Genomic DNA, 24,264 nt, shown 5'->3' with positions numbered 1-24,264 from the left:
TGTATAGCATCTGTGCTAGTCAGCTTTATCAGAAGATTTACTATCTCAGTCACACTATTACAGGTGTGCATTATCTTTGGTAGTTGCCATTATGGTGCAAATATATAATATAAAATAATATCTCAGCGCTAATGGAAAACAGTGAAGCTAAGCAAGCAGCTTACTTAACTGGCTTTATTAGCAGCTTTTAGGCAGTCCAAGATTAGTGATATTCGGGGTCTGTAAAATTATCCAAAAATAATTTGTTGGTAGAACTCTAAACTTGAAAACACACAAATAAGAAAAAGTCAATTTCTTGAGTCCTTAATGCATTCTTTCAGTCTCCTGATCATGATTTGAATACAGTCACACAATGTTAATCCCTGATCAATACAGATGGGCCTGAGCAAGTCTGCATTGTTTCCATAGTTCACATAGTTTCCTCAGATATAATCTATGCCTAAGCCCACAGCTAAAAGAATCCCCCCTGAAACAATCGGTTTGGGATTTTGATTCGTTTTTGATCTAGCAGATAATTACAGCTAGACAGTTAACAAGGTCAGTTTAAAATGGATGTGTCAATGTGAGATTTTCAAATCTGATACTTGCTGGCAAAGGCATGCATTAGACACATGGAATAAGTATGGATTTTATTTACGGTTTGACGATGCAGTATGTCTGTGTATTTAACAATTGGACTGTGTTTTATGAGATTGAGTATTGATGATTAAACCCTTTCTCCTGCCAGTTCTTATGGTATCACCAGTGTCTTCAGAATATTGTCATGGCTGAATGAATACCCTACCCTGTGAGTTCTTATGAACTTAATGATCTTTTGAGAATAAGCATGAAAGAACAGTCCCTTCTTGCAAAGAAACATTTTCTCAATCAAAGTCAAGCTATCCATAATCACCAACACTTTTTCTTCCAATCAATGCAATCAGTAGGGATTGTGATTTAGTATGATTCCCTACCCATATAAAGTTTGCAATACAAGGCCTTTTTCACTATGCCTTCAGTTTCCCCTGATTTACTGTGTTTCCTACCACAGTTCCTTCAAATAGTGCATTATTTATATTTCTCAGAATTCCCCACTGTTATGTTTGTCTGTGTGTGGTAATTAGATCTATTCCATATACAGGACTATATTCACAAAGCATTTACCACCACGCTTTGCAACATTTTATTGTGAATGAAAATAAAACTGCTAATAAAGCTTGAGACAAATACTGGGTTATTTGTCTCAAGCTTTATACATCAACATTTATTTATTTATGTATTTATTTTTATTTAGTCGTGGGCAAATGCTTTAGTTGTTGGTAAAAGCGTTGTGAATATGGCCCACAGATTGAAAATGGAACTGCTTATGAAGAATTTCATTTTAAATGGTAGACATGGTGTCACACTTTAACCTGCCAAGCTCTCCTGAGGGTTTTAAAAGTAGTTTGCATAAATAAGGCTCTATATTGCTCTCTTATAATGTATTGGACTACACAAAAAACAAGAACCAGCTTTATTGCTTATTAGCCCAATGCTATTTTAGTAATGGGTGAAAAATAAATCAATGGGATCAACTCAAACATCTTTTTTTGTCTCTGTATTCATTCATATTTCAAGGACATCTCTTTGTTAACAGGGTAGATTGATTTATACAAACATACAAGGCATCGCTGCCAGGTGAAAGCTCAAAGATCAAGGGTTGACAAGCACAGCTCACCAGTCTTCATAGCTTTTGTGAAATGGAAACAGGTTGAGTTCAAGTTCATCTTGGACATGACCAGGGCATTAACTCCTTGTTTCTGAGCTCTCATACTGTATAACTTATATTTAGATGTCTTCTTTTTTCATGGGCCCTTCATACTGGAGGATTTTTTCCCACTCACTGGCATGAACATCGGTGGGGGCCCCATGCAGCTTGTGGGATCACACACCCCAGGTGGGCCTCTGGGACCTCGAGAGCCTGGAAAACCAGTTTCCCCTGGAACCCCCTGCTCCCCGTGAGCACCATCACGGCCAGCTTTGCCAACGCCATCTAGACCAGGTTCTCCTGCAAACAGAGCGGGACATTTGAGAACACCAATATTTATTGTATTCTTTCTTCTTCATGTACGGCGTATAGAAATGCACCAACTAAAGTTCTATGTTGGGGTTTGAAAGCCATGTAATGGCCTTATGTGCCACTAAATGGATTTCAAGTATACCTCCTGTGAAGGCATACAGTAAGGCAAAAGTGTTTGGCGGTCACAATTTGTATCCTTCATTTTCCATCTCATGTGTCGTTGGGGAAGAGGATGGTAACCTTAACATGGTCTCCTGTTACATGTGAAAACACAACAAATGCTATCAACTAGGCGACCGAACGTCAGACGACCTCCTGGTCAGAAATGCAACAGAAACCATTTACTTTATTGAAAACAGGGAAATAGATTCTGAAAATTCCACCTTTCATTTTGTTTGTTTTTATACATATATACAGAATGAATTGAGAATGTAGAGCACTTTAATATGACCGAGCAGCAAATGTAGTAATCATGTGAATGTGCATTCGAAGTTCAACCAGGAAGTTAAATCCCATATCCTGCCCACATGCTCATGATGGTAAAATCCATCTTCTGCCAGTAACCTTGCTGGAATGCTTCTGCAAAGTTACTGTATTTCTGGAGGACTAAAGCAATTGAAGAAAAGTGAACAGAAGCTTACAATAGTAAGAAAAGTAAACACAGTGCATTGTACTGCATTGTGTTTACCTTTCTTTCCACACAATTGAAGGGCTTTCCTCCAAAATGTCCTGAAATAATTTTTGTAATCATTTAAACCTTTTGTGTACATCTAAACAAAAAAAAATGGTCTAAACATTTGGGTTTCTTAGATTCACATCTTAATATATACATTAACACCCAGTTCTCCGTACCTGGAGGTCCTGGTGGTCCCTGACTCCCACGCTTTCCAATTCCAGCTTCTCCACGTTCTCCCTTCTCCCCTGTGTCACCTGTTAAGAGGGGAGTAGATCAAAACATTAAATATGCCTTTTTAAATCAGAATCTTTTACACATATTTAGTAAAACCTACAACAGTCACCTAAGTGTTCACTAGCCCTTGTCAGCTGTGGAAGGATAAACTGTGTAGAATATGTTTAAATATAAAGGTATCTTCTAACAGGGCAATGTATTTTCTTCTATCCAAAGTGATTGCAAAGTTTGTTATCTCACAAGACAAAAGAACCCACTGCTTATAGACATTCTGTCTACGAAACCCCCACATATGGAACTAAACATGAGAAGTTTACTATTATATTCAGCGACAATTAAGCAAACTTAAATGAATAAAACTACTTCTTTTTAAAGACAATTGTTTGAACTTCAAGACTTGAACGCACTGTCAGACATGTAGCATGTAAAGATTAAAATTTCTTCTGGAAAATATAACAAACCTTCTCAATAAATAAAAATTATTTGGCAAGTGCTACTTTCCTTTGGAAGCCCACCATGAGGGTTTGTGTAACTTGTAAAAAATGTAACTTTTTTCAAGTTAACTTCTTCAAAACTACTAAGCAGTGTCTACGAAATCACCTTGCTTCAGAAGGACAAAGGACAAAATCCAGCAAGGATCAGACTGAGAAACAACGTTTATCACTGGATTTGTTTGTGCATCCGAGACTCGTGTACAAACATTCTCCTTACAGAAAACAATGCATGATATAGGAATTCATTTTGTTTGAATGTTTCTGATGAAATGTGTTATTGTACATGTTCGAATATACTTTGAATGCTAGTTCTGATGATGCTCATATAACATTTTACTGCATTTTTGTTACTTCTGAATAAACTAATTAATTTGCTTATCTTTCAAAGATTTGTCTGTTTATTTTTGTCTGATACTTGAAGCACTGAAATTAGCATCTTGGAACTAAAAAGGTATATTAAATATAAGAAAGTTAAATTTTATCAGGCAATAAGTGCAGCAGTGTGGAGTAGTGGTTAGGGCTCTGGACTGTTGACCGGAGGGTCGTGGGATCAATCCCAGGTGGGGGACACTGCTGCTGTACCCTTGAGCAAGGTACTTTACCTAGATTGCTCCAGTAAAAACCCAACTGTATAAATGGGTAATTGTATGTAAAAATAATGTGTAAAAAATAATGTAATTGTATGTAAAAATAATGTGATATCTTGTAACAATTGTAAGTCGCCCTGGATAAGGGTGTCTGCTAAGAAAGAAAGAAAGAATAATAATAATAATAATAATAATAATAATAATAATAATAATAATAATAATAACAGTACTTGGCGTTACCTCAGGCTATCAAGGTCATCTTTGTATTTCCAGCATCTACAGTAGATGCTTCGCTGTTGGAGGTGGCTCCTGTAGTCACTACTGTAGGTATGGTGTATCACCACTGTTTCAATTCAAGACACATTAATGATCCCTTTCTTGTAATAAATAGTTGGCTGAGCATGTCTTTTCAATGCGTTTGTGCTTTTGGATGCAGTATTAGAAGGTGCTGCATACAGTAAGTCTGAGTTGTTGGTACCTTTCAGTCCTGGCTCTCCATAGAATCCTTGCTGCCCTCTGGGACCCATAGGGCCTTTCTGTCCTGGATGTCCTCCAGGCCCAGGTGGCCCTGGTGGTCCTGGGAGACCAGCGGCTCCAGGACGGCCCGCGGCTCCTTTAACTACTGGACTCCTGAGACTGACAGCAAGTGCAGCAATTTGGTCTGGAATTAAACAGATAAGTATAACAATAATAATCACCTCAAAATACAGGTACATTAAATGAACCATCCCTGTTATTTAATACATAAACCTACAACACCATTTTTTATTTGGTGAAATAACTGTTTTCAATACATGTTGTTCATGTAGGGCGAGCCACACTGTATGATCCCTTATTTGTATATTCTAGCGCTACCTTTAAGTTTAGTGCTTTTTGGAGGCTGACGTCTCATCCCAGCTCCCAACAGAGGAGATGCGTTGTAGGTGTGTAATTGCAGGGAATGGACGCTCAGTAAGGGAAGCGCATGGCAGGTAGCAGTTGTGCAGTGATAACAGAAACTTATCAAAAGAAAATGTAATCTGAATGTATTTTGGAGCTGGAACTAAATACTGGACAATGAACTCTAACTGTACTGTGCATGTATGTGACTCTCCGTGGCTTGTGTAACCGATCGTGAGGACTGAATGTGTAATGAAAAATAGATCCAGGCCTCTTTGGAAAACCACATGTCTGAACTCCTTATTGAGTGAAATGTTATTCTCCACAACATTATTCCGGCAGAAACCTTACAGTCCTCACAGTCATAAAATTGGGTGTTCAGTGCATGTTGTTTCATAAGTTGTACTATGTTTCTAAAACATTAAACATTCTAAAAACCTTATGGTACACTGCAGCTTCTAGAAAAGACAATTATAGTGCACTCCGTTTATAAGAATCACTGATATAAGAATCAACAGCATATAGTGATCAAAACCACTGGGACAAAATCATTCCTATACTAACCATGCTAAAATAATCTCCTTGTAAGAATCAAGCAATCTGCTTGTAAGAATCATTTCAGGGCAAACTGACTGCATATAATACGGTACTGTATCAAGTGCAATGACGTGTACAGCCAATAAAAGCTGTTTTTGAATTTGATCACATCTCGCGCGATTAGGCACGTACACAGAATGGATCATGCAGTGATGCAGGAAACACTGCATTGTTTGTAATCAAAACGTGACTGCACCACTGCATTGTGCAGGTATGCTGTTTTGTGTTCTCTGTTAGTGAAAATTTGTTTCAATAAAGTGAATACACATTCATTGAATACATCCCGAGTACAGCGGTGTTATTGTGTGATATGCATGTAGATGACGTGGCGTGGTGAGGAGGGGAGGAGATTGCAGCGCTTTGCATCTACGTTTAATGAAAAACCGTGAGATTTGTATCGCAACAGAACATAAGTAAGCCATAGATGCTTAAATACAGTGGCAGTCTTGACAGTAAAATACTGTGCTGTGCCATTACACGTAACACCGCCCGGCAGTTAAACTAGGCACTCTCACGAGACGATCGCTTCTCAAATATACTGTAGTAAAATAGGATTCTGCAGCCTTGAGTAAACATAATCGTGATCATATAACAAGCTGCTTACCCACTAGGACTTGTTTTAATGTACTGTCCTCAATGACTGAGCACCATTGACACCTGTATACTGTATTTAAACTGCTGATGGCACGCTTTTGCTAATTGTGACCGAGGACAGTGTAAATTATCAGGATGGATTTTTCGTGGGCGTGCATACATGCGGGAACTCATGACATCTAGTGGTCAACCCTTTACACTGCAGCCAGGGAACAAGCTCTTATCATTCTCATACTAAGTTTGATTCTGCACCACAGTAATCATATCGGTCCGCTTTTAAGAATCTACCGCTTAGAAGAATCAAAACACCCGGGACGAATGTGATTCTTATAAATGGAGTGCACTGTATTTTATTTTGGAATCAAAAGAAAAATGCTTAAGTAAAACTACTACATCAGATTATCTAGCATGTGGACAGAACACATAGGGCTTGATTCTCAAAGCTCTTTACTTCAAATTGTCCAGTAAATTTGTTTTTCAGAAAGAAAAAAATGCACCCAATAAATGCTCCAAAGAAAAATAAACAGCTCAGGCATGTCATTTAGTTAAGAGTCTTAAGAATTGTGGTATTTATTCTTTTTAGAAAATAAAATGCGCTGATGAGATTTGGGGTATTAGACAAGGAGGGAGTTAAAAATACTAACCTTGAATCATGGAGTTGCAAATTTCCCTGATTCTCTTCTCACTTGTTTCCTGACCCTGCATGGTAATATGACAAGCATTTGGGTAATGGAAAAGGCATCCAACGGTAAAACAGTTACATTACAGCAGTACATCCCAGCAGAGTTTTCCCTAAAGACAGTTGCATTGCTATAACTAAGGCTACAATTTTGGCACAGCCATTTTTAGTACATTTCATAGGCGAGGTGCGGCAAAAAAAACAAGAATTCATGGAAAGGTCACCAAACAATGTGGTTTTAGCCACATCAACATACACAAGAGCTTCTAAATAGTACACCAAAAACAATAATATAAAGACTATTATTTTTGACTACTGTTAAGTTTAAATGTTACTTTAGAGTACACAACTTACAGTACATACTTCAGGTCTCTGACCCTGTGCGACAAGTTGTAGTGACATCATCTACAACCTTGAGAGGTGTGTCTTTTATGGAAAGGTATACAGCCTCAACAGATCGTCAAACCTTTCACCTGTCATTCTAAAATACCTCAAATATCTCTCACTGTCTGTGACGGGGTACCCCACCCCATGTTTATTTTGTATTATTAGCATTTAAATGTATTATTTGATGGTTAAATACACAATGTTTTGTGATTGCTGTTTTACAGCATGGGTGGGGTTAAAATTCCCCATCCATGCTAAACTCGTGCAGACTGTGACTGTCCCCAGATTGATTAATTTATTACTAATCTGGAGACGGTCACATGTATAAAAACCTGCAGCCTTGGCTGAACGGGGTTAGTCTGTTCAGAGGTGGAACGAGAGGGTGGGGTAAACAGAATAATGTTTGAAATTCTCCCTTTCGGGTTCTCTGTTGGTTGAGAGGACGGATGCACCAACGACGTCGCTTTTGGTTTTTTTTTAAACCTCTTTTATAAGAGGTATGATTTCTATTACACGAGAGTAGATGTTAAAACTTCATGCTGATTTGAACTCGGCTCTCGCCAAGATAAGCACCAACTAAGACGTAGCTTTACAGTAAACTAATGTGATCCATATGTGTCTCCATCCATTTACGTTTCCTTCCATATGATGATGTAGATGTCCTTCTGTCTGGTGTTGATGGCTGAAGTGTAATGCTGGCTCCAGGGATCAGCTTATTTTGCCTCCCTGGCGCATCAGCACACACAACGGTTGCGATGCTGGCCTCGGGGATCAACCACAGTGAGACACAAGCCTTAGTGTGAAATATAACAAATTACAGGTTTTGGACTAAACGGTAGCAAGTAAGAATGTAGTGATTTAATGGTACTTACAGGAAGACCTTGCGGCCCAGGCGGTCCAGATATACCCCTGTCCCCATCCATCCCACGAGGACCTGGGGGGCCAGAAGGTCCCATGTGGCCTGGTTGTCCACGGTGGCCTTCTGGCCCCTTTGGTCCCTTGTCTCCTTTGGTGCCTATCTGAAATTAGAAGTGCCTCAGTTCATACAGATAGCGTTCACAAGTGTATTATTCTCTAAAGAGATGGTTGAGGTTTAAAACACTAGCCTTTCTGCTCTAGGTTTTGAAAAGGCCCACTCATGCTCAGTTGTACCTGAGTATGCTTTTTTTTTTTGACAATTATTTTTATTAATTCTCGATTTTCTCCCAATTTTGGAATGTCAGTTACTATTCAACCTGGCTCACCGCTGCAACCCCCGCACTAACTCGGCAGAGACAAAGACGAGCACTCGAGTCCTCAGAAACGAGTGCCACCAGCCATCTGCTTTGTTTCGCTCTGCAAGCCCGCCGTGCAGCCATCCCAGAATTTACAGCATTGGAGGACCACGCAGTTCTGAATTGCATACAGGCAGGCCTGCAGGCGCCCGGCCAGCCACAAGGGACTCCCCAGCCAACCTAACCCCTCCCCGCCCAGACAGCACTTGGCCAATTGTGCACCCCCCCCGGGAACCCCTGGCCACGGTCGGCTGTGGCATAGCTTAGATTCGAACCAGCAATCTCCAAGCTATAGGGCGGAGTGCCTTTACAGGATGCGCCACTCGGGAGCCCCTAGTTGTCCTGTTTGTTAATGAATGTAGCATGCAGTATGTCATGAAAAAACCCTGTTGCCCAGACAGGTATACTGTAGTCTCCTCCGATAATACATATTGGCAGGTTAGTAAAGGTAAGTCTTCAGAACATGATCAGGCTGTTGTATGGAGCAACTAAAACAAACTAAACCAAAATAGATATAAAAAGCATACCTCTCCCTTAATCCCCGGAATACCAGGAGGACCCTATAAAACACATATTAACTAAAGTCAGTTTATACAAATCAAGTCATCAATACATCACAGTAATAAAAAAAGAAGTGTAATGTAATGTGTTACTAAACATTTTGAGGGTAATTAATAGGAAGCACATTTTTTTATATAATAAAATGTAATTGACACATTATTGTAAAGGTAACATTAGGTACTATGAGATTAGTGCTAATCAGGGTCTGTGAAACCAGACGATTATGAAAGCAATTACACTGTAAGGCTTCTTGGTGCTTATGCATTGCATTGCTATACATGCATTACCAATAGCTGTGTACTATAGTGTATAACATTCTGTATAACATGTATACATGACTGTTTGTAACAGATCTTTAAACTACACTGTTACCACGGCATTAATAAGTTAAAAAACAATTGTTGTCGTATTAACATAAGTGATTCACAAATAAGATTACTTTTTGGAAGAAAAATTAATAGAGAAAGTTTTTTCAGTGACTTGCCCAAGTTCAAACAAGCAGCTGACTAAGTTGAGGTTCCAGCATGAATATCATTACTTTTAAGAATATTATTTTTATTATTTATATATTTATTCATTCATGTATTTATTCAAACAGAAAAAAACCCATATCTTAACAGTAAAATTAGAGAGTAGCTTGTGTTTGATCATTAAATGGGAGTAATGTAGCAGCACCAAAAACAAAAACAAGAAATAGACAAATGTTTCAACAACTGCTGTTTGGCAAAGGTTTATAATAATCGATTCCAGGAAGAGGGGGCTTGCTGTGAGCTTCTGTCTTCTCAACACGTTGGGTTGTAGTTACTGCAGAATGGAAGATGCCATGGGCCACAGAATATGCAAAGCGAGGGAACCCTGCCCCTTAAACATCCCGTTAGAGAGAACAAACACATACCATGTCTCCTTTATTCCCATTTCCTCCAGGTGCACCTGGGTTGCCCTACAGTGTAAACAGCAGAGTTAAATGAACATTTTTTTTATATATATATATATATAGTCTCATTAAAGATTATGACTTATTTCAGGGTTACAGTCATCCATGTGAATGAAAACATCCCATAAATCAATAAGGTCTGAGCACATTAAAGCCAGAGAAATAATCACAAAAGGCCTTTATTCCCCAAAAGAAGTCCACCATTTTGTTTTCATTTTCTCATGAGCAGTCTGTTATATATTGAATAGATTATTCAGTGTAGTGAATCTGCTCATTGTAACCATTGCTACACGTTGGTTATTGTAGAATCTGCTAATTGTAATCACGGCTACACTTTGGTTATTGTGGAATCTGCTGTCCTTTGTTGTGTTGTCTTATTTCTGTGCTACAGAAATAAGTTCACCTTACCTCTCTGTGTTTGTGGTCTTACTGTAAAATTAATTTTAATGTAGAAATCAAGAATTAAGCATGATTTTGTATACAGTTTGAATTGGGCCTCAAATCACTGGCAACCTCACTTCAGAAACAGCATCATGATGGTTTCATTGAGCTCATATCCGCCTTCCTTCTGCTTACAAACCCACTGAAAGGTTTGTTATGTATTTTACAGTTGAACTTTGGAATACACAGGACACAAATTAAATGGTAATTTACCTTACTCCCTTGTGGGCCAGCGGGTCCTATGGGGCCCTAAAAAGAGATTGAGAAATACATAAATACTGTACATGCGCAGACAAAGAAGACTTGCCATTGTACAGGGTCTCTTCATGCCCGCCAACCTAAAAACTGAACTGAAACCGGATACCACTGAAAGATACACAAATAAATACAGAAAGAAATCAAACAGCAGGCCTAGCATGCCTAGCTTAGTCAACACTGCTATGGTACACATAAAGAAAAAATCAGCTGTGCCAATTCTGTACCCTTTCGCCTTTCTCTCCAGTATGGCCTTTTATACCACGGGAACCAGCTTCCCCTTTGCCACCTTTTTCACCCTGTTGGTCAAGAAAAAAATCATAATTTTAAATTAACTCCTGAATCCTTTACTTGTGTATCTAAATGTTTAACAACAGCACCCCTGTGTCTACAGTAAATGCATGTGCTCTGAAGTAATATCAAAGACATATTAAACCCACATCAGGTCCAGGAAGCCCAGTTGCACCACCTGGTCCTTGTTTTCCAGTTTCACCCTGAAACAAAGAGAAAGGTTTTTAGTTCGTTAGTCTGATTAACATAGAGATTCTCACATACATTGTGAATCTATACTACAGAGTTTATTCCTATGTTGAGTGATGGTTTATTTCTGTAACATTATGGCTAGGTGCACCATTGCAGTCTATACCTGAGTATTTTGAAATTGCATAACTAGAGGACAGTTACTCACAGGAGGTCCTTTTGGTCCTGGTAATCCATTTTCACCAGCCACTCCTGCGTCTCCCTTAAACAATCAAATCAGGGTGTTAATAGTTTGTTGCAATAGTTGTATTTGCAATTCAGTAAAATACTTGCATATACATTACAACTGGAGTAAACAGAAAATGATTGTGATTACATTAAATAACAAACTGTCAAATACTAGGGTATAGAATAATAATTAGACCATACCAAAATTACGCAATATACAATTAACTACTATTTTGAAGAAATCAGACTCAAATGGAATGGAAACATTAATAATAATGACAATAACAATAACTATACTACTACTACTAATAATGAGTAGTTTTTGGACCCACTGTCCCAACAAAACCCCTACCAATGTTATTCTTCCTCCCGTAATAAGGATTGGATGTTTCTACAAAGCAAACCTGCATTTCACAAACGACTGCCTGATTAGCGGTACTATTTGAACATATGAGATACTGAACTTGAATTAGTTATCATAGGGATGCCTTTCTGTAAAGATAGTGTTGAAAGAGTTATACAACCAGACCTCACTCCAGCAATCGATTGCCTTAGATGATACTTACTGGTTTACCAGGAGGACCAGCTGGTCCTGTTCCTCCGAGAGGTCCAATTCCACCCTGTAGCATTAGAATACATTCGACAAGAGAAAAATTTCCCTTAATGATGCTTGTGAATTCTTCAATTTTACCACTTGATGTATATACAGTACATCAAATACTCCCACCCCCCTTATTTATTTTTTACTAAATCCCTTATAACGTTTCAGGGGTTCCTTGTGATATGATATGATTTGTTATATGCCGAATTATGGACTCATCACTAACTTTGCTAATTGTATGTACTGGTATTCTGACTAAATTTAAAGCAACAAATTGGGGAAATTTGGTAGTACTTAATTTACACGTGGACTAGTTTGCATAAGTATGATAATATATATCAGGGTTTTCAGCCTTTTTTTAAAAACTGTACCCCTTCTGTCTCAACATTTCAGCTGAAGTACCCCTTTATAGTTTTCACTCTACTGAATGTTATCACAGTTGTAATAAAAGGCAGAATAGCCTAATTAACATTTTTGATGTTTATTTAATATATAATTTATGTCACAACAGTTTGGGACTGACACACTGCTGGGTTAGAACAGAATGCCAAACAGTAGTTCTTAAAACTTTGAATTAAGTCTTTGGATGCACACGTTTCTATTCGGCAAAGTTATTATAAATAATCCCAAATAGTCTGCACTATAAATGCTTTTCACGTTAGCCTACCATTTACTTCCCATCAAAATGAGTAGCTTTTAAAATATTTACAACATCAAAAACATTAACCTCAAGATAAAAATATCATTTCTTTTTTTTTTTTTTTTTAAATTTAGTCGTCGCCAATTATTTTACCCCGGTTTTCACCCCAATTTAGCATGCCCAATTATTATCTGTATCCCCGGCTCACCGCTCGCAACCCCCCCGCCGACTGGAATACGCGAATACGGAGGCTGGAATACGCGTCCTCCGAAACGTGCTCCTGCCAAGCCGTCATTTTTCGCACTGCAGATCCACAGCAATGCCACCAGACCTATAGTGCCGGAGGACAACACAGATCTGGCGGCCACAGGGGTCGCTGATGCGCGGTGAGCCGTGGATTCCCCTGCCGACCTAAGCCCTCCCTACCCGGACAGCGCTCAGCCAATTGTGCGCCGCCCCCTAGGAACTCTCGGTCACGATCAGCTGTGACATAGCCTGGATTCGAACCTGCGATCTCCAGGCTATAGGGCACATCCTGAACTCCGCACAGAGCGCCTTTACTGGATGCGCCACTCGGGAGCCCCAGAAATATCATATCTAACAATGATAAACTTTTTGTTCAAGTCAACATAAAAATGAACCCTGAATAAACCATTAAAACTTACCATTTCAATGGGACACTTGTCAGTACCTGGTACAATTTCAGAAACACAAACTCTTATCTCATCCTTCACCTCTAATTTTGCTCAGTTTTTTTTTTTTTTTTTTTTTTTTTTAATAGCAGCCAAGGCAGAAAATCTTGACTCACGTAAATATGTAGTTGCAAACGTAGCAGTTCTTTCATCGCTTTCCCAGTAAGCTCTGGATATTCAGTTGAGATATCCAACCAAAACTCTGAGATGTTACATTCACAGCTCTGATGCTTCTGATGTAAAAAACTGTCATTGCTCAATTCAGTCAGTTTGTCCATTTCACTGAAGTCCATGTTGAACTGAGAAACAAGCCCTGTGAGATGTCTGCAGACTATCTCCGAGAAGTCCACACACTTCAGATTCTCCATCATAGAAGCCATTTAGGCAGGTGAACATCATTGTTATTCCCATTCTCACTCGTTCATTCCACCGTTCTGCTTTCGCTGTGAACCCTTTGATTTTGTCACATAGACCTATGACATTAGTCTGGCCTTAATGAAATTCACAATTTTTACAGCAGAGAATAAAACATTATTCAAGTCTGGGCTCAGTTTTTTCGATGCCAATGCCTCTCTGTGTAAAAGACAATGCGTTGAAACAGCGTTTTATTCTCGTGATCAAACTACTCTTATTTCCAGTCATAGCCCTGTCTTTGCAAATGCTGATACAGCTTTCCCACGAAATGCCTTTTGTGGTTACGTACTGGTTAAGTATTTCAAAAATATCCGCTGCTGTTGTTCATGTTGGCAGTGTAAGACAACAAAAACAGTCTTCAACCAGGTTTTTTTCCCAAACGTAGCGAACCAATACTAACAGCTGAGTCTGATTTCCCACGTCTGTGGATTCATCAATCGAGTGTGCATATGCGTTGCGTCTCCATATCATGTGCCAGTTCACAAATTCTTCAAGAAACAGTGTTATCCAAAAGAGGTATCTTTTCAACTTCTTACGCCCTCTAGTCCCGCGGGCGGAACACGGTACTGCACGTAAAAATTATATTTCATAACTCATTTGTAATATTATTACAAAAGCAAAAGAGAAAAAAAGCTGACTCGATATCAAAATCGTTGTTTTCCTACCGTCAAACAGCGAAGGAATTTTTCGAATCCGTCATTTCACCGCTGAGATATCCCATTCACAATGTGTCTAGTACCCCCATGCTTCCAAAACAAAGGCTTGCGTTTTGCTGCTCTGGTCTTACAACCTTGATGACGGTGAAGTCTCCATGATCACGTTGTAGGGGAGGTCACAAGCTTTCCATTCATACCTTTACTTTGTTTGTAGCCCAATCCATCACAGAGTAATCGATGTGCAAACAAACACGCCCACCTCTTGAATGAGATAAGGGGGAAAAAAAAGCCTTACAAAGGCTAATGCGTGTGGCAATGGATAGCATGTGAGGTGCCAGAAGATAACATCCCTTTAGAACTTAGTGTATCACTGGACATAAAGATTTACACAATGTTTATTTTTGGAGAGGTTTGGGGACCCTTGGGCTTAGCTTTGTAAAAACTCCTGTAGAATTTGATCCCTTTGTTCAAACAGTTCCAAATTTTTACCCAGTATAGTAGACATGTTGGTGAAGGCTCTTTTCATATGCTACAAGTTGAAAAAATGACTACAGAACATAAAAAAATGAAAAGCGTTTGTTGTTTTTTTTATGTATTTTTTCTGGATATCTCCTTCCAGTGTGGTACTGAGTAAGACTTTTATCACACCTGAGGTTTTAGTCTTGATGCCCAGGGGGTTACCTTGAATTCAAGCCCTGAACCATGCCTGTGCTGTCTATACTTTGGAAGATATTGTGATTTATTTAAGGGCACAGCCCCCCAGGCGGAAATTGTCTGTGAGGGGCTGGTTAACTTGATTTGCTTGCTCGCTGCAAAACATTACTTTACAAATGTCCACTGCAGCAAAGCAAAGATTCACCAATCGTATGTGCTTTCCTGCGTTTTGCAATTCGGAGTGTTATCAGATAGGAGGCTTTCAGAGCACTTTTACTAACGTTGATGTTACGAGTGAACACTTCCTTCTGACACTTGAAATTTTCCAGCCGTCTTTCGTGGGTTTTCCAGCTCAGCTTGCATACTTTGTTTCCATGTGCCTTTTTAATAATGATGGTTTCATACAATCATTGGAGAGTTCCTCCAAACAAACAGTGCGCTTGGGTATGGGTTTATCTTCCTGGCCCACACATGTAAATCCTAACTGCATGTAGACGTCACTGTACTTACAAACTTTCTGTCACGTTGTAGTTTCTGGAGACTCTTTTGTGTTTTCTTCCTTCATTTTTCTTTTGCAACTGAGAAATGTATCCATTTTTGACTCGAGAAATGATACAAGGCATAATCTGGATGTACTCTATCAAACAACACTCTTCAACCAACCGCTATTGCTGTTACTAAAATGCATCCGCACGTCAGAGTGGAAACCAGCGCAATGGAAATCACACATGCATACGGATGAAGGATCATCTTGAAAGTATTCAGTCAGATTGTAAACTTTGAGCTGCTAAACAAAAATGTAGTATTCATGCACAGTAGTTTCACAGTTTTATATATAATAATGTTAAAAACATTCAAGACTATTATTTTCTTTTCTTTTTATTTTTGCATTTCGGAGTCGTCCTGCGTAACCCCTACGACCCTTCGAAGTACACCAGGGGTACTTGTACCCCTGGTTGAAAACCTATGGTATACCTATAATAAACTATACTATAATGCATAAGATAAAGGCTATTCAACAAGTCTGTGAGCAATGCTGGATCCGGTCAGAATTTAGTATTCCATATTCTTCAAGAAAGGCAGAGCTGACACAGTACCTTTTCACCAGCATGGCCCTTCTGTCCTGGTTCTCCAGGCAGCCCCTAAAACCAGAAGGAACGACCATGAAACAGACATTATTAAAAGCATGCCAGAAGCAGAGGTATAGGAACTGGGCAGGACAGGAGGATATTCATAAGTGCTGCACAAACGTTTTTAGTTTACCTCGCGCAAACCTGAATAGGATTCTCTAAAGTCTGATAGAGCTCATGAACAGGCTTAATTGAAGCTCAATAATATTGTGTGATGATTTAGAAAAATTTCCATGGAATAAAAACAATTTATAGATAAAATACCATACATATAAAATGTGTATTTCCTTTGTGTTTGGCAAAGGTGCATGTTAATAGCCACATACATTATATATATGCAGTCAAACCTGTATTAAGAGACCACTCAAGGGAGAGTCTAATAGTGGCCTCTTAACACGGGTGGTCTCTTCAAAGAGGGCCCTTAACTTATGAATTGTCTCTTTGTCTCTGAAATGCTTTCCTGTAATTATGTATGTCTTACATACACTGTAAAAGCCAGCAGATGTAATATGAACACAAGGAAGTATGTAATTTAATAACATTCATTTAGATAATGCATTTACAAAACAAATTATTTTGTTAAAGTAATGAATGCTTGCCTGTCTCCGGTCACACAAAATGTTTTAAGTCCTTTGCACATTTCAATGCCTGTCTCTGCCTTTCAGGTACGTGTTGATTCATTGCATCTTGAAACCAACGCCAGCATAAGCACAAGATCTTTTTCGATTACCGCGCACATTGTTTTCATACTCATATAAGTATGGCTTGAATTTTTCAGTGTTTATTTTCCTTTTAACGGTTTACCTTTAAGTCTTAAGCCGCTACATCCTAATTATGCGGGAAAGAACAACACAACACGAAACGCACACATTGGAAGCTACCTAGTTCCCAGGCAAGTATGAGAACGAAATGCAAGTTACAGTAGCATCTGGGGGAAGTGATTAATGTCATTGCTTGCTCTTGTGTTCAAATAATGAAGAAGGTGAAACAGAATCAGCAAGTCAATCAGGACATCAAGGTAAAAAGAAGCGACTTTGTTTAGTAATTAACAATTTAATTAAGATATTGAATCGCCTCAAAACACGGTCACGTGAACAAAAATAAAAACCTAAAACTTCAAGCTAGTTCTTTCCGTTTCAAATGGCTGTATCTGCATCTTTCTAGTATTGAATTTTTCAGCATTTTTTCTGGCACTTACTGTCTTCACAAGTTTAATAACTTTAGTTCTGTCATCTAGGGAGGACCTTTTGTTTCTCTACGTTTTCTCTCTTCCTTTACAAGAGAGCACTGTTGTTTTATTGATTACAGACAAAAGCAGGGTCCACACCTGAGCGATCAGTTGCGCACCCCAATTGCTCCAGAAATCGCGCAACTCAGTTACGAGCAATTGCAGTGTCCACATCTGAGCAATTACTTGTGCCACAAGGTTCCCGCGTCTACAAAATTCATTTTTTATGATAACTGAGGTGACAGGTATTTTTTTTTATTTTATTTTTTTACATTTTTATTCTATCTACAAGGTGAAGTAGTTTTTTTTTGGTTTTGATAACCGAGTTGACACGTTTTTTTTTTTTTTCTCCCGTGTCTACAAGTTTAGAATCGGATTTATTTAATTTACTTTTTGACAACCGTGGTGACACAGGTCGTAATGTGTCCAGTAATTAACGAGGAAGAGTTGGATGTTATTATTTTTTCAACTGTTATTTTAAATGCCATATTCCCTAAAGAAAAAAACAAAGCCGCGTAAAAGCTGGAGGAAACCGTTTCATTTATTTTTTTTTACCGCCAACATTTTTAAAATTAGAACTTCTTATACGCAAGCCGTGCAGTCAGCATTATAAGAACCAATCAGAGTTGGCGAATTGCCACGTGATCGCCTGTGTCTACAGAAGTCGCTCAGCTGGTTGCTTGGAAAGTAGAGCACTGCTGCACTGCTCTACTTCAAGCAACTGGTTGCACAACTGCTCGCAATTGGTTGCAGGGACGTCCACATATAAGCGACTCGGTTGCATGCAACTAAGTTGCGCAACTGATCGCTCAGGTGTGGACCCAGTTAAAGACTGCTAAAATTGTTACCGCATTCCTTTGAATTTAGGACATACCACCATATTTTTCTTATAACAGCAGCCCTGTGTAAGGGTGCTTAATACAGGTTTGAGTCCGTTGCTGGGTAAGAGAATTGTGGTCGCTGGTTGCATTAGACAGGTGATCGCTTAATACAGTTAAATAAAAGCACAAATATCATTGGGAGGAATTTAAAGTGGTCACTTAGACCAGGTGGTGGCTAAATAAAGGTGGTCGCATGAGCAGGTTTGACTGTGTGTGTGTGTATATATATATATATATATATATATACACAGTATCCACCACTTACACCATCCAGGGTTATTTCGGGCAGCCGTTTATATTGGGCAAATAGCGTTTGCCATTCCCATTAATTTCAGTAACAAAGGCATTGTTTATACCGTGTTAAGCACGACTTATATTTTGGGCAAACTCATCTGTTTGTATCTCTATGTGCCATTCACATAGATTTAAATAACAAATGCACTGCTTATACTGTAATAATCGCTCTTACGAATCCACCAACCAGCTGTTTCCACCTTGTTACCTTGCCATTCACATAGACTTCAATAAAAAATGCAGCATTTTACTGTAGTAAAAGATTCAGCTGTTTGCACCTTGTTACTGAGCAATGACCCTTGTGCAGTACCTTGGCTATTTAATCCCTGTACGCAGTTTGAAAAAACAGCACTGACTGCAACAGTAAGCATGGCTGGAAAGAAAAGGGTAATGCTTTGTATTGCGTGGCATAAATTAATATTAAATATATATGCAATTGCATATTAAATTAACGTTAAATTAATATATATATAATAGATATGCAATTGATTTTAAATTTACGTTCAATTATTCCTTGTTACTTTCCATTAACATTTAAGTCAGATTAACTGTATTTTCAATTAAAAACATGTAAACAAAGGGAAATTATTACATATTTTCAAGGGTAACAAAACGTAATATAAATGGAGGTGAGATGCAATTACATTTTCATTCGCAAACATGCCAACAATCCCTATATGGTCGGGACAGTCCCGATTTCCTAGACTCTACAACACCAGAGGGGATGTCAAAGGAAGAATTCTCAGCTGTGTCACCTTGACGACCAAGACGCTCTGTCTGAAACAGACACCGTAAGCTAGCGTGCTGCGCTTGTAACACTGCGGCGTGCTATGGAGCAGCATCCGCATATAAAGCCGAATTGGGATTTTTTTGAAAATGCTGACAAAGTTTGCCGTCCATACTTGCAAAAACAGACTGTCCACCTGCATATCACAGAGTTCTTCTCTGGAAACAGTTTGCAGTTTACTGTGCTGGTGATGGGGGATATTTTGTCAGGTTATTGTGTGGCAGCTTATACTGTACATCGCTTACTGTGGGCGAATCACATAAACACAAACGCGCCTGTTCTAAGCAGTGGCAACTGTATCTATCTATCTATCTATATATATACAGTATATATATATATATATATATATATATATATATATATATATATATATATATATATATATATATATATATATATATTGACAGTATTAACATTTGTTTGTTCCTTTCTGAGCAGATTTTATACTAGAAAAGCTAATTGTTCCTCAAATGTTTTGCAACCAACCAAAAAAAAAAAAAAGATCTCCCAACTCTGCTGCTATGATCTGCCTATTTATACTCACTTGGATTCCAAGAAGACCCCTAGGACCCACGAGGCCTGGCATCCCAGGTTCTCCCTGGAAAAAAAGCAAGGAAATCCCAGAACGAATAACATTTTTGTAAAATAGTTCAGTAACAGATGAACTTAAAATCATACTAAAGAAGTTTCATATACCCTCTTCCCATCATCTCCAGGCTCTCCATCATTTCCATCTTTTCCAGGGGGACCCTTAAGAACAGAATAACTCCAATTAGCACAGAGAATCATTATCTATCGCTATTAACACTAGAACCACGAGGTTATACGCATACCTAAAACCGTCGCTGGCAGTCATTAAGACAGTTACATTTTAAACAACATCACTATTAAAATGAAAGACAAACTATAGGATACAACTCAAAAGTTTTATTCAAGCACATCATATCAAACATCTGCACAGCCGAAACGCCGTATTTAAATGAACAATTAAACATAAAAGGGTTTATTTTCTAACTTACCACATATAAAGCACTACTTCAAAAAATGAAAAAATAAAAGAAACATTTCAAAAGAAACAAGTGTGTAAACAGGTTCATGTACATACAAAACTGTAAAAACGAAAGTAGTTTTTTAATTTAAAACAAAAGTAACATGTGTTTTCTCTTGCTTGCCAGCTGCTTTGTAATTTACTGATTGAAATGTTTCTGCCGAAGCGTTGTGGCTAGCTTCAAGATGAAATCTCTCCTAGTGATATTTTCCCTGGTGCATTCCTTGTACAAAACGAAGGAATTGATGGCTGCCAGGTCCAGTAGATATCAACAGGCTTGTATATAAAAAATATAATAGAATATTGTAGGTTATACTGAAAATAAAAACATGTATCGTAAAACGCAGTCAAAATGACTGCTGTGGCGGTTCTAGGTAGTGGGGTGTGGCAGGAGGATTGCCCTGCACATGGGGAAATTAGTGTTGGTAATTAATATGGGGAAACGGGTTTGTTTTGTGTGCTTTTTGGAGTTGTGTGTGATTAAATTACTGTTTACAGACAGGCACTTGATTGAGATTTGCTGCCTGCTAGGCTTGGTTGAGGGGAAGGGCAGCGAGTGATTGGCTGTGCCGGTCCTCAATCAGCAGGTGGGCGGGTCTCGACTGAGTGTCATCCGGTGGGGATCGCTCTGGGCGACTGCACTGCCATGCTACAGAGGGGAGCTGCGTACACTCAGGAGGAGAGCATCTGCTCTGCAGGAACTAGAGCTACGCAACCCTGAGACTGCAAGCGGTGCTTGTGAAAGCAATGCCCAGCCAAGGCCGTATGAAGCAGCAGGAGTTGTCGTATGAATACCGGCTCATCAGTAGGTTAGTTTAGGGGATAGTGATCCCATGTGATGTATAGCGAGGGTTACGTAGTGTAGCCGGTTCCTGGAGCGGGACGCCTCATTTAATAAGGCTAGCGCTCGTCCTGTGTGGCACCTTTTATTTGTAGTTTTTGTACTGTGTTTATTTTGCCTTTTGTATAGCCTGCTGTATGTGTTCTCTGTGCGCTACCATTGTTGGTAGCGTCACATGACCTGTTTGTTTACTTTCTGTTCTTTTGTGTTAATAAATCCTGCGTGCCTGAGCGGCGTTTCCACTCCAACTCTCATGTCTCTCTGTCATGCATATCAGCTGTTACCCACGCACGTGACAGGAGCACCCTGTCACAAGGGGATTATAACTTTTTTTTATTTTTGTGATCCTGCCTTTCAAACGCCATCAGGGTATTTAATACACGTATTTAGGAAAAGTCAAGAACGGACAACTGCGTATCTTTCACACACGCAGAGTAATTTACATTTTAAAAGTGAAAACTGTCAAAATGACTGCCATGGCAGTTCTAGTGTTAAAGACAACGACTGATGTAGACAATCAACAGTGGCAACCACGCTCTTCATCTATGGGGCCATTTTATTAAAACCAGGCAGACTTTACTTACCTGAATATTGTTCACAATTGCCAAAGGGAGGCTCTGTTTGTGCTAAACATTTTATAAAGAACCTCATTACTTACAACTTCCCCCTTGCGCCCTGGAGCACCATCTTCTCCATTGCGACCCGCTGGACCCTACAAATGAAAGTTTATACAATGTCAGCCATGATATCTCCAGTGTGTAAATTACTATCTGTGAGCAGTCTAAACAGAATGGAATGAAAAGAGAATCTCTTACTTCATCTCCTTTGGGGCCTTCTAAACCCTGGGTTCCTCTTGGTCCTTGTTGTCCCTAGAAATGTAGAATCCACATTACCTCCCATTTCAGCAGCCAACTAACAACATTTTATCAGTGCCTTACTATTGTTTTATGACTGATCGGCAAAAAAGTTGTTGAAGGTCTTTGTTTTCACAGGGACAGCTACGGATTTATCAAAGTCCATCCGACTGAATCAATGGATGTCCAGATATGTAGACTAAAGTCATTTAGTTAGGCCTTTGTGACAACATTTTATTGTACAATATATTCGTCTTGTAAATTCTAGGTGGGCAAGTAAGTCTGAAGATACTTTCACATGGTTCTGGAATATGTTTTAGCTACACCAAAGAGGAAATAGTGTGTCGACTCTACAGGGGTTTTTAATTGTTCAGATCTGGAATGCACAATGGTTTGGAGTTATCATCATGACTATTGATAAAGCTTAGTGTACACAGCTGAACCACAATGAGAACAGCATATCATTCACTTGACAATACTTACAACTGGGCCTGATGGTCCAGTAGGTCCTGGGATCCCATTAAAGCCTGGAGGACCCTGGGTAAATGCATAATATTAATACACACAGCACACAACTATTTAGATTTTTTTTCTAAAAAGAAAGAAAGAAAGAAGTAACATAAAACAGATTTATGGTGGATTACTTCCTTGTTTGGCCTACTTACCCTGTCTCCTTTGTCTCCAGCACTACCAGGAAATCCTCTCAACCCTCTAGTTCCCTAAGCAATACAATTACCACAAATTAGTTTGAACAACTCATTATTTGTGACCTTGCACTCACAGACAGAATCTAAATGTGTTGAAGGTCTTTGTTCTATGCACGACATGCTGGTGTGGCATTACAAACGGAATTAGCGAGGAATCTTAGAATCACTTCTAGTAAAAAAAAAATATTTATTTGGGGGGCTTGGACTTTTTATTAGGAATGTTTGTTCCATAATTGTAGTGGGCAGATTTCGATTGTTCATGTCATATCTAAACATGTATAATGTAAGGTTAATTTGATATATATCCATACCTCGCTCCCACTAGCACCAGTCAGGCCCTGTGGACCAGGTAACCCAGAATTCCCCTGAGGTGAAGAAGCAGAAGAAATTACAAAGTGTTCGTGCAGACATGTTCCTTACACGTCAGAATCTTCTGTAATTATCAGCATTTCTTTTCCAGTGAAGATGCCCGTCACAGGATCCCTGTAATACTGGTGCTTTAACAACCATGAACCAACTCCCCAGTAATGTTGTTGAAGCTGACACCTGGGATCCTTCAAGAAGCTGCTTGATGAGGTTCTGGGATCAATAAGCTACTAACAACCAAACGAGCAAGATGAGCTGAATGGCCTCCTCTCGTTTGTAAACTTTCTTATGTTTTTATGTTCTTATGTTCTTAAACTTTTCACAAAGTAAGCTGTAAGTACAAGAGATCAAGTACAAGCAAAATCTTGTACCTTTTGGCCATCCTTTCCTGGCTTCCCTGGTTCACCCATCTGACCTTTGTGGCCCTAATAAGAAAAACACCAGTTTGTTATGTGACACATTGAGCATTAGCATGGGGTTTGCATTATACAGTACATGAATGCACAACGATCAGGTCTGGTTCACTCCAAAGTGCTCTCTAAACGTATTAACTTGGAAATTAGAAAAACACAACAAATGAAATACAATGTCAAATGTTTTGACTGTACTGCTCAATATATTAGCAAAATAGAAAATAATAATAATACTAATAGCCACTAGGTTTGCACATCATAAATATGATGTGCACTCCAGTCCAGCTCCAAAACTAGGAACAGGGTAAGAGGAGGATCATACTGCAAACTGAATTTTAATAAGAAAAGTGTGATAAACAGTGTTTCTTTTTTTTTTTTTTTTTTTTTTAATTTGGAATCGCCCAATTATTTTTCTTATTTCCTCCCCAATTTGGTAATCCCAATTATTGTTTATTTCAACCCGGCCCACCGCTGCCACCCCTGCGCTGACTCGGGAGAGACGAAGACAGACACACGCATCCTCTGAAATGTGTGCCGTCAGACAGACACAAGCGTCCTCTGAAATGTGTGCTGTCAGTCATCCGTTCTTTTTCACTCTGAAGGCCCGCCATGCAGCTACCTCAGAGCTACAGCGTCGGAGGACCACGCAGCTCTGGGCATCTTACAGGCAGGCCCATAGGCCCGCAGCCAGTCTACAGGGGTCGCTAGTGCGTGGTGAGC

General features: G+C 39.1%; 1 protein-coding gene across 2 annotated transcripts in view; it reads right to left on the bottom strand.

Moving 5' to 3' along the window:
* Nucleotides 1–908: 908 nt before the first annotated feature.
* LOC117435728 (collagen alpha-3(IX) chain-like) overlaps nucleotides 909–24,264 on the bottom strand; it is a 57,111-nt gene continuing 33,755 nt past the window's right edge. For both annotated transcript variants that reach the window (XM_059010189.1, XM_059010194.1), the window contains 21 exons: nucleotides 23,503–23,556; nucleotides 23,077–23,130; nucleotides 22,724–22,777; nucleotides 22,542–22,595; nucleotides 22,020–22,073; nucleotides 21,863–21,916; nucleotides 20,012–20,065; nucleotides 19,860–19,913; nucleotides 16,093–16,137; nucleotides 11,905–11,958; nucleotides 11,319–11,372; nucleotides 11,071–11,124; nucleotides 10,858–10,929; nucleotides 10,589–10,624; nucleotides 9,896–9,940; nucleotides 8,967–8,999; nucleotides 8,038–8,184; nucleotides 6,744–6,798; nucleotides 4,508–4,690; nucleotides 2,891–2,968; nucleotides 909–2,026 (listed from right to left, as the gene is read on the bottom strand). In XM_059010189.1, the coding sequence (XP_058866172.1) occupies nucleotides 1,824–2,026; nucleotides 2,891–2,968; nucleotides 4,508–4,690; nucleotides 6,744–6,798; nucleotides 8,038–8,184; nucleotides 8,967–8,999; nucleotides 9,896–9,940; nucleotides 10,589–10,624; nucleotides 10,858–10,929; nucleotides 11,071–11,124; nucleotides 11,319–11,372; nucleotides 11,905–11,958; nucleotides 16,093–16,137; nucleotides 19,860–19,913; nucleotides 20,012–20,065; nucleotides 21,863–21,916; nucleotides 22,020–22,073; nucleotides 22,542–22,595; nucleotides 22,724–22,777; nucleotides 23,077–23,130; nucleotides 23,503–23,556 (1,491 nt within the window). In that variant the 3' untranslated portion in view covers nucleotides 909–1,823. The remainder of the gene's footprint in view (nucleotides 2,027–2,890; nucleotides 2,969–4,507; nucleotides 4,691–6,743; nucleotides 6,799–8,037; nucleotides 8,185–8,966; nucleotides 9,000–9,895; nucleotides 9,941–10,588; nucleotides 10,625–10,857; nucleotides 10,930–11,070; nucleotides 11,125–11,318; nucleotides 11,373–11,904; nucleotides 11,959–16,092; nucleotides 16,138–19,859; nucleotides 19,914–20,011; nucleotides 20,066–21,862; nucleotides 21,917–22,019; nucleotides 22,074–22,541; nucleotides 22,596–22,723; nucleotides 22,778–23,076; nucleotides 23,131–23,502; nucleotides 23,557–24,264) is intronic.

Source organism: Acipenser ruthenus, chromosome 3 (assembly GCF_902713425.1).
Source record: "Acipenser ruthenus chromosome 3, fAciRut3.2 maternal haplotype, whole genome shotgun sequence".
Taxonomy (NCBI): Eukaryota; Metazoa; Chordata; class Actinopteri; order Acipenseriformes; family Acipenseridae; genus Acipenser; species Acipenser ruthenus.
This window is presented reverse-complemented; position numbering and strand designations above follow the sequence as displayed.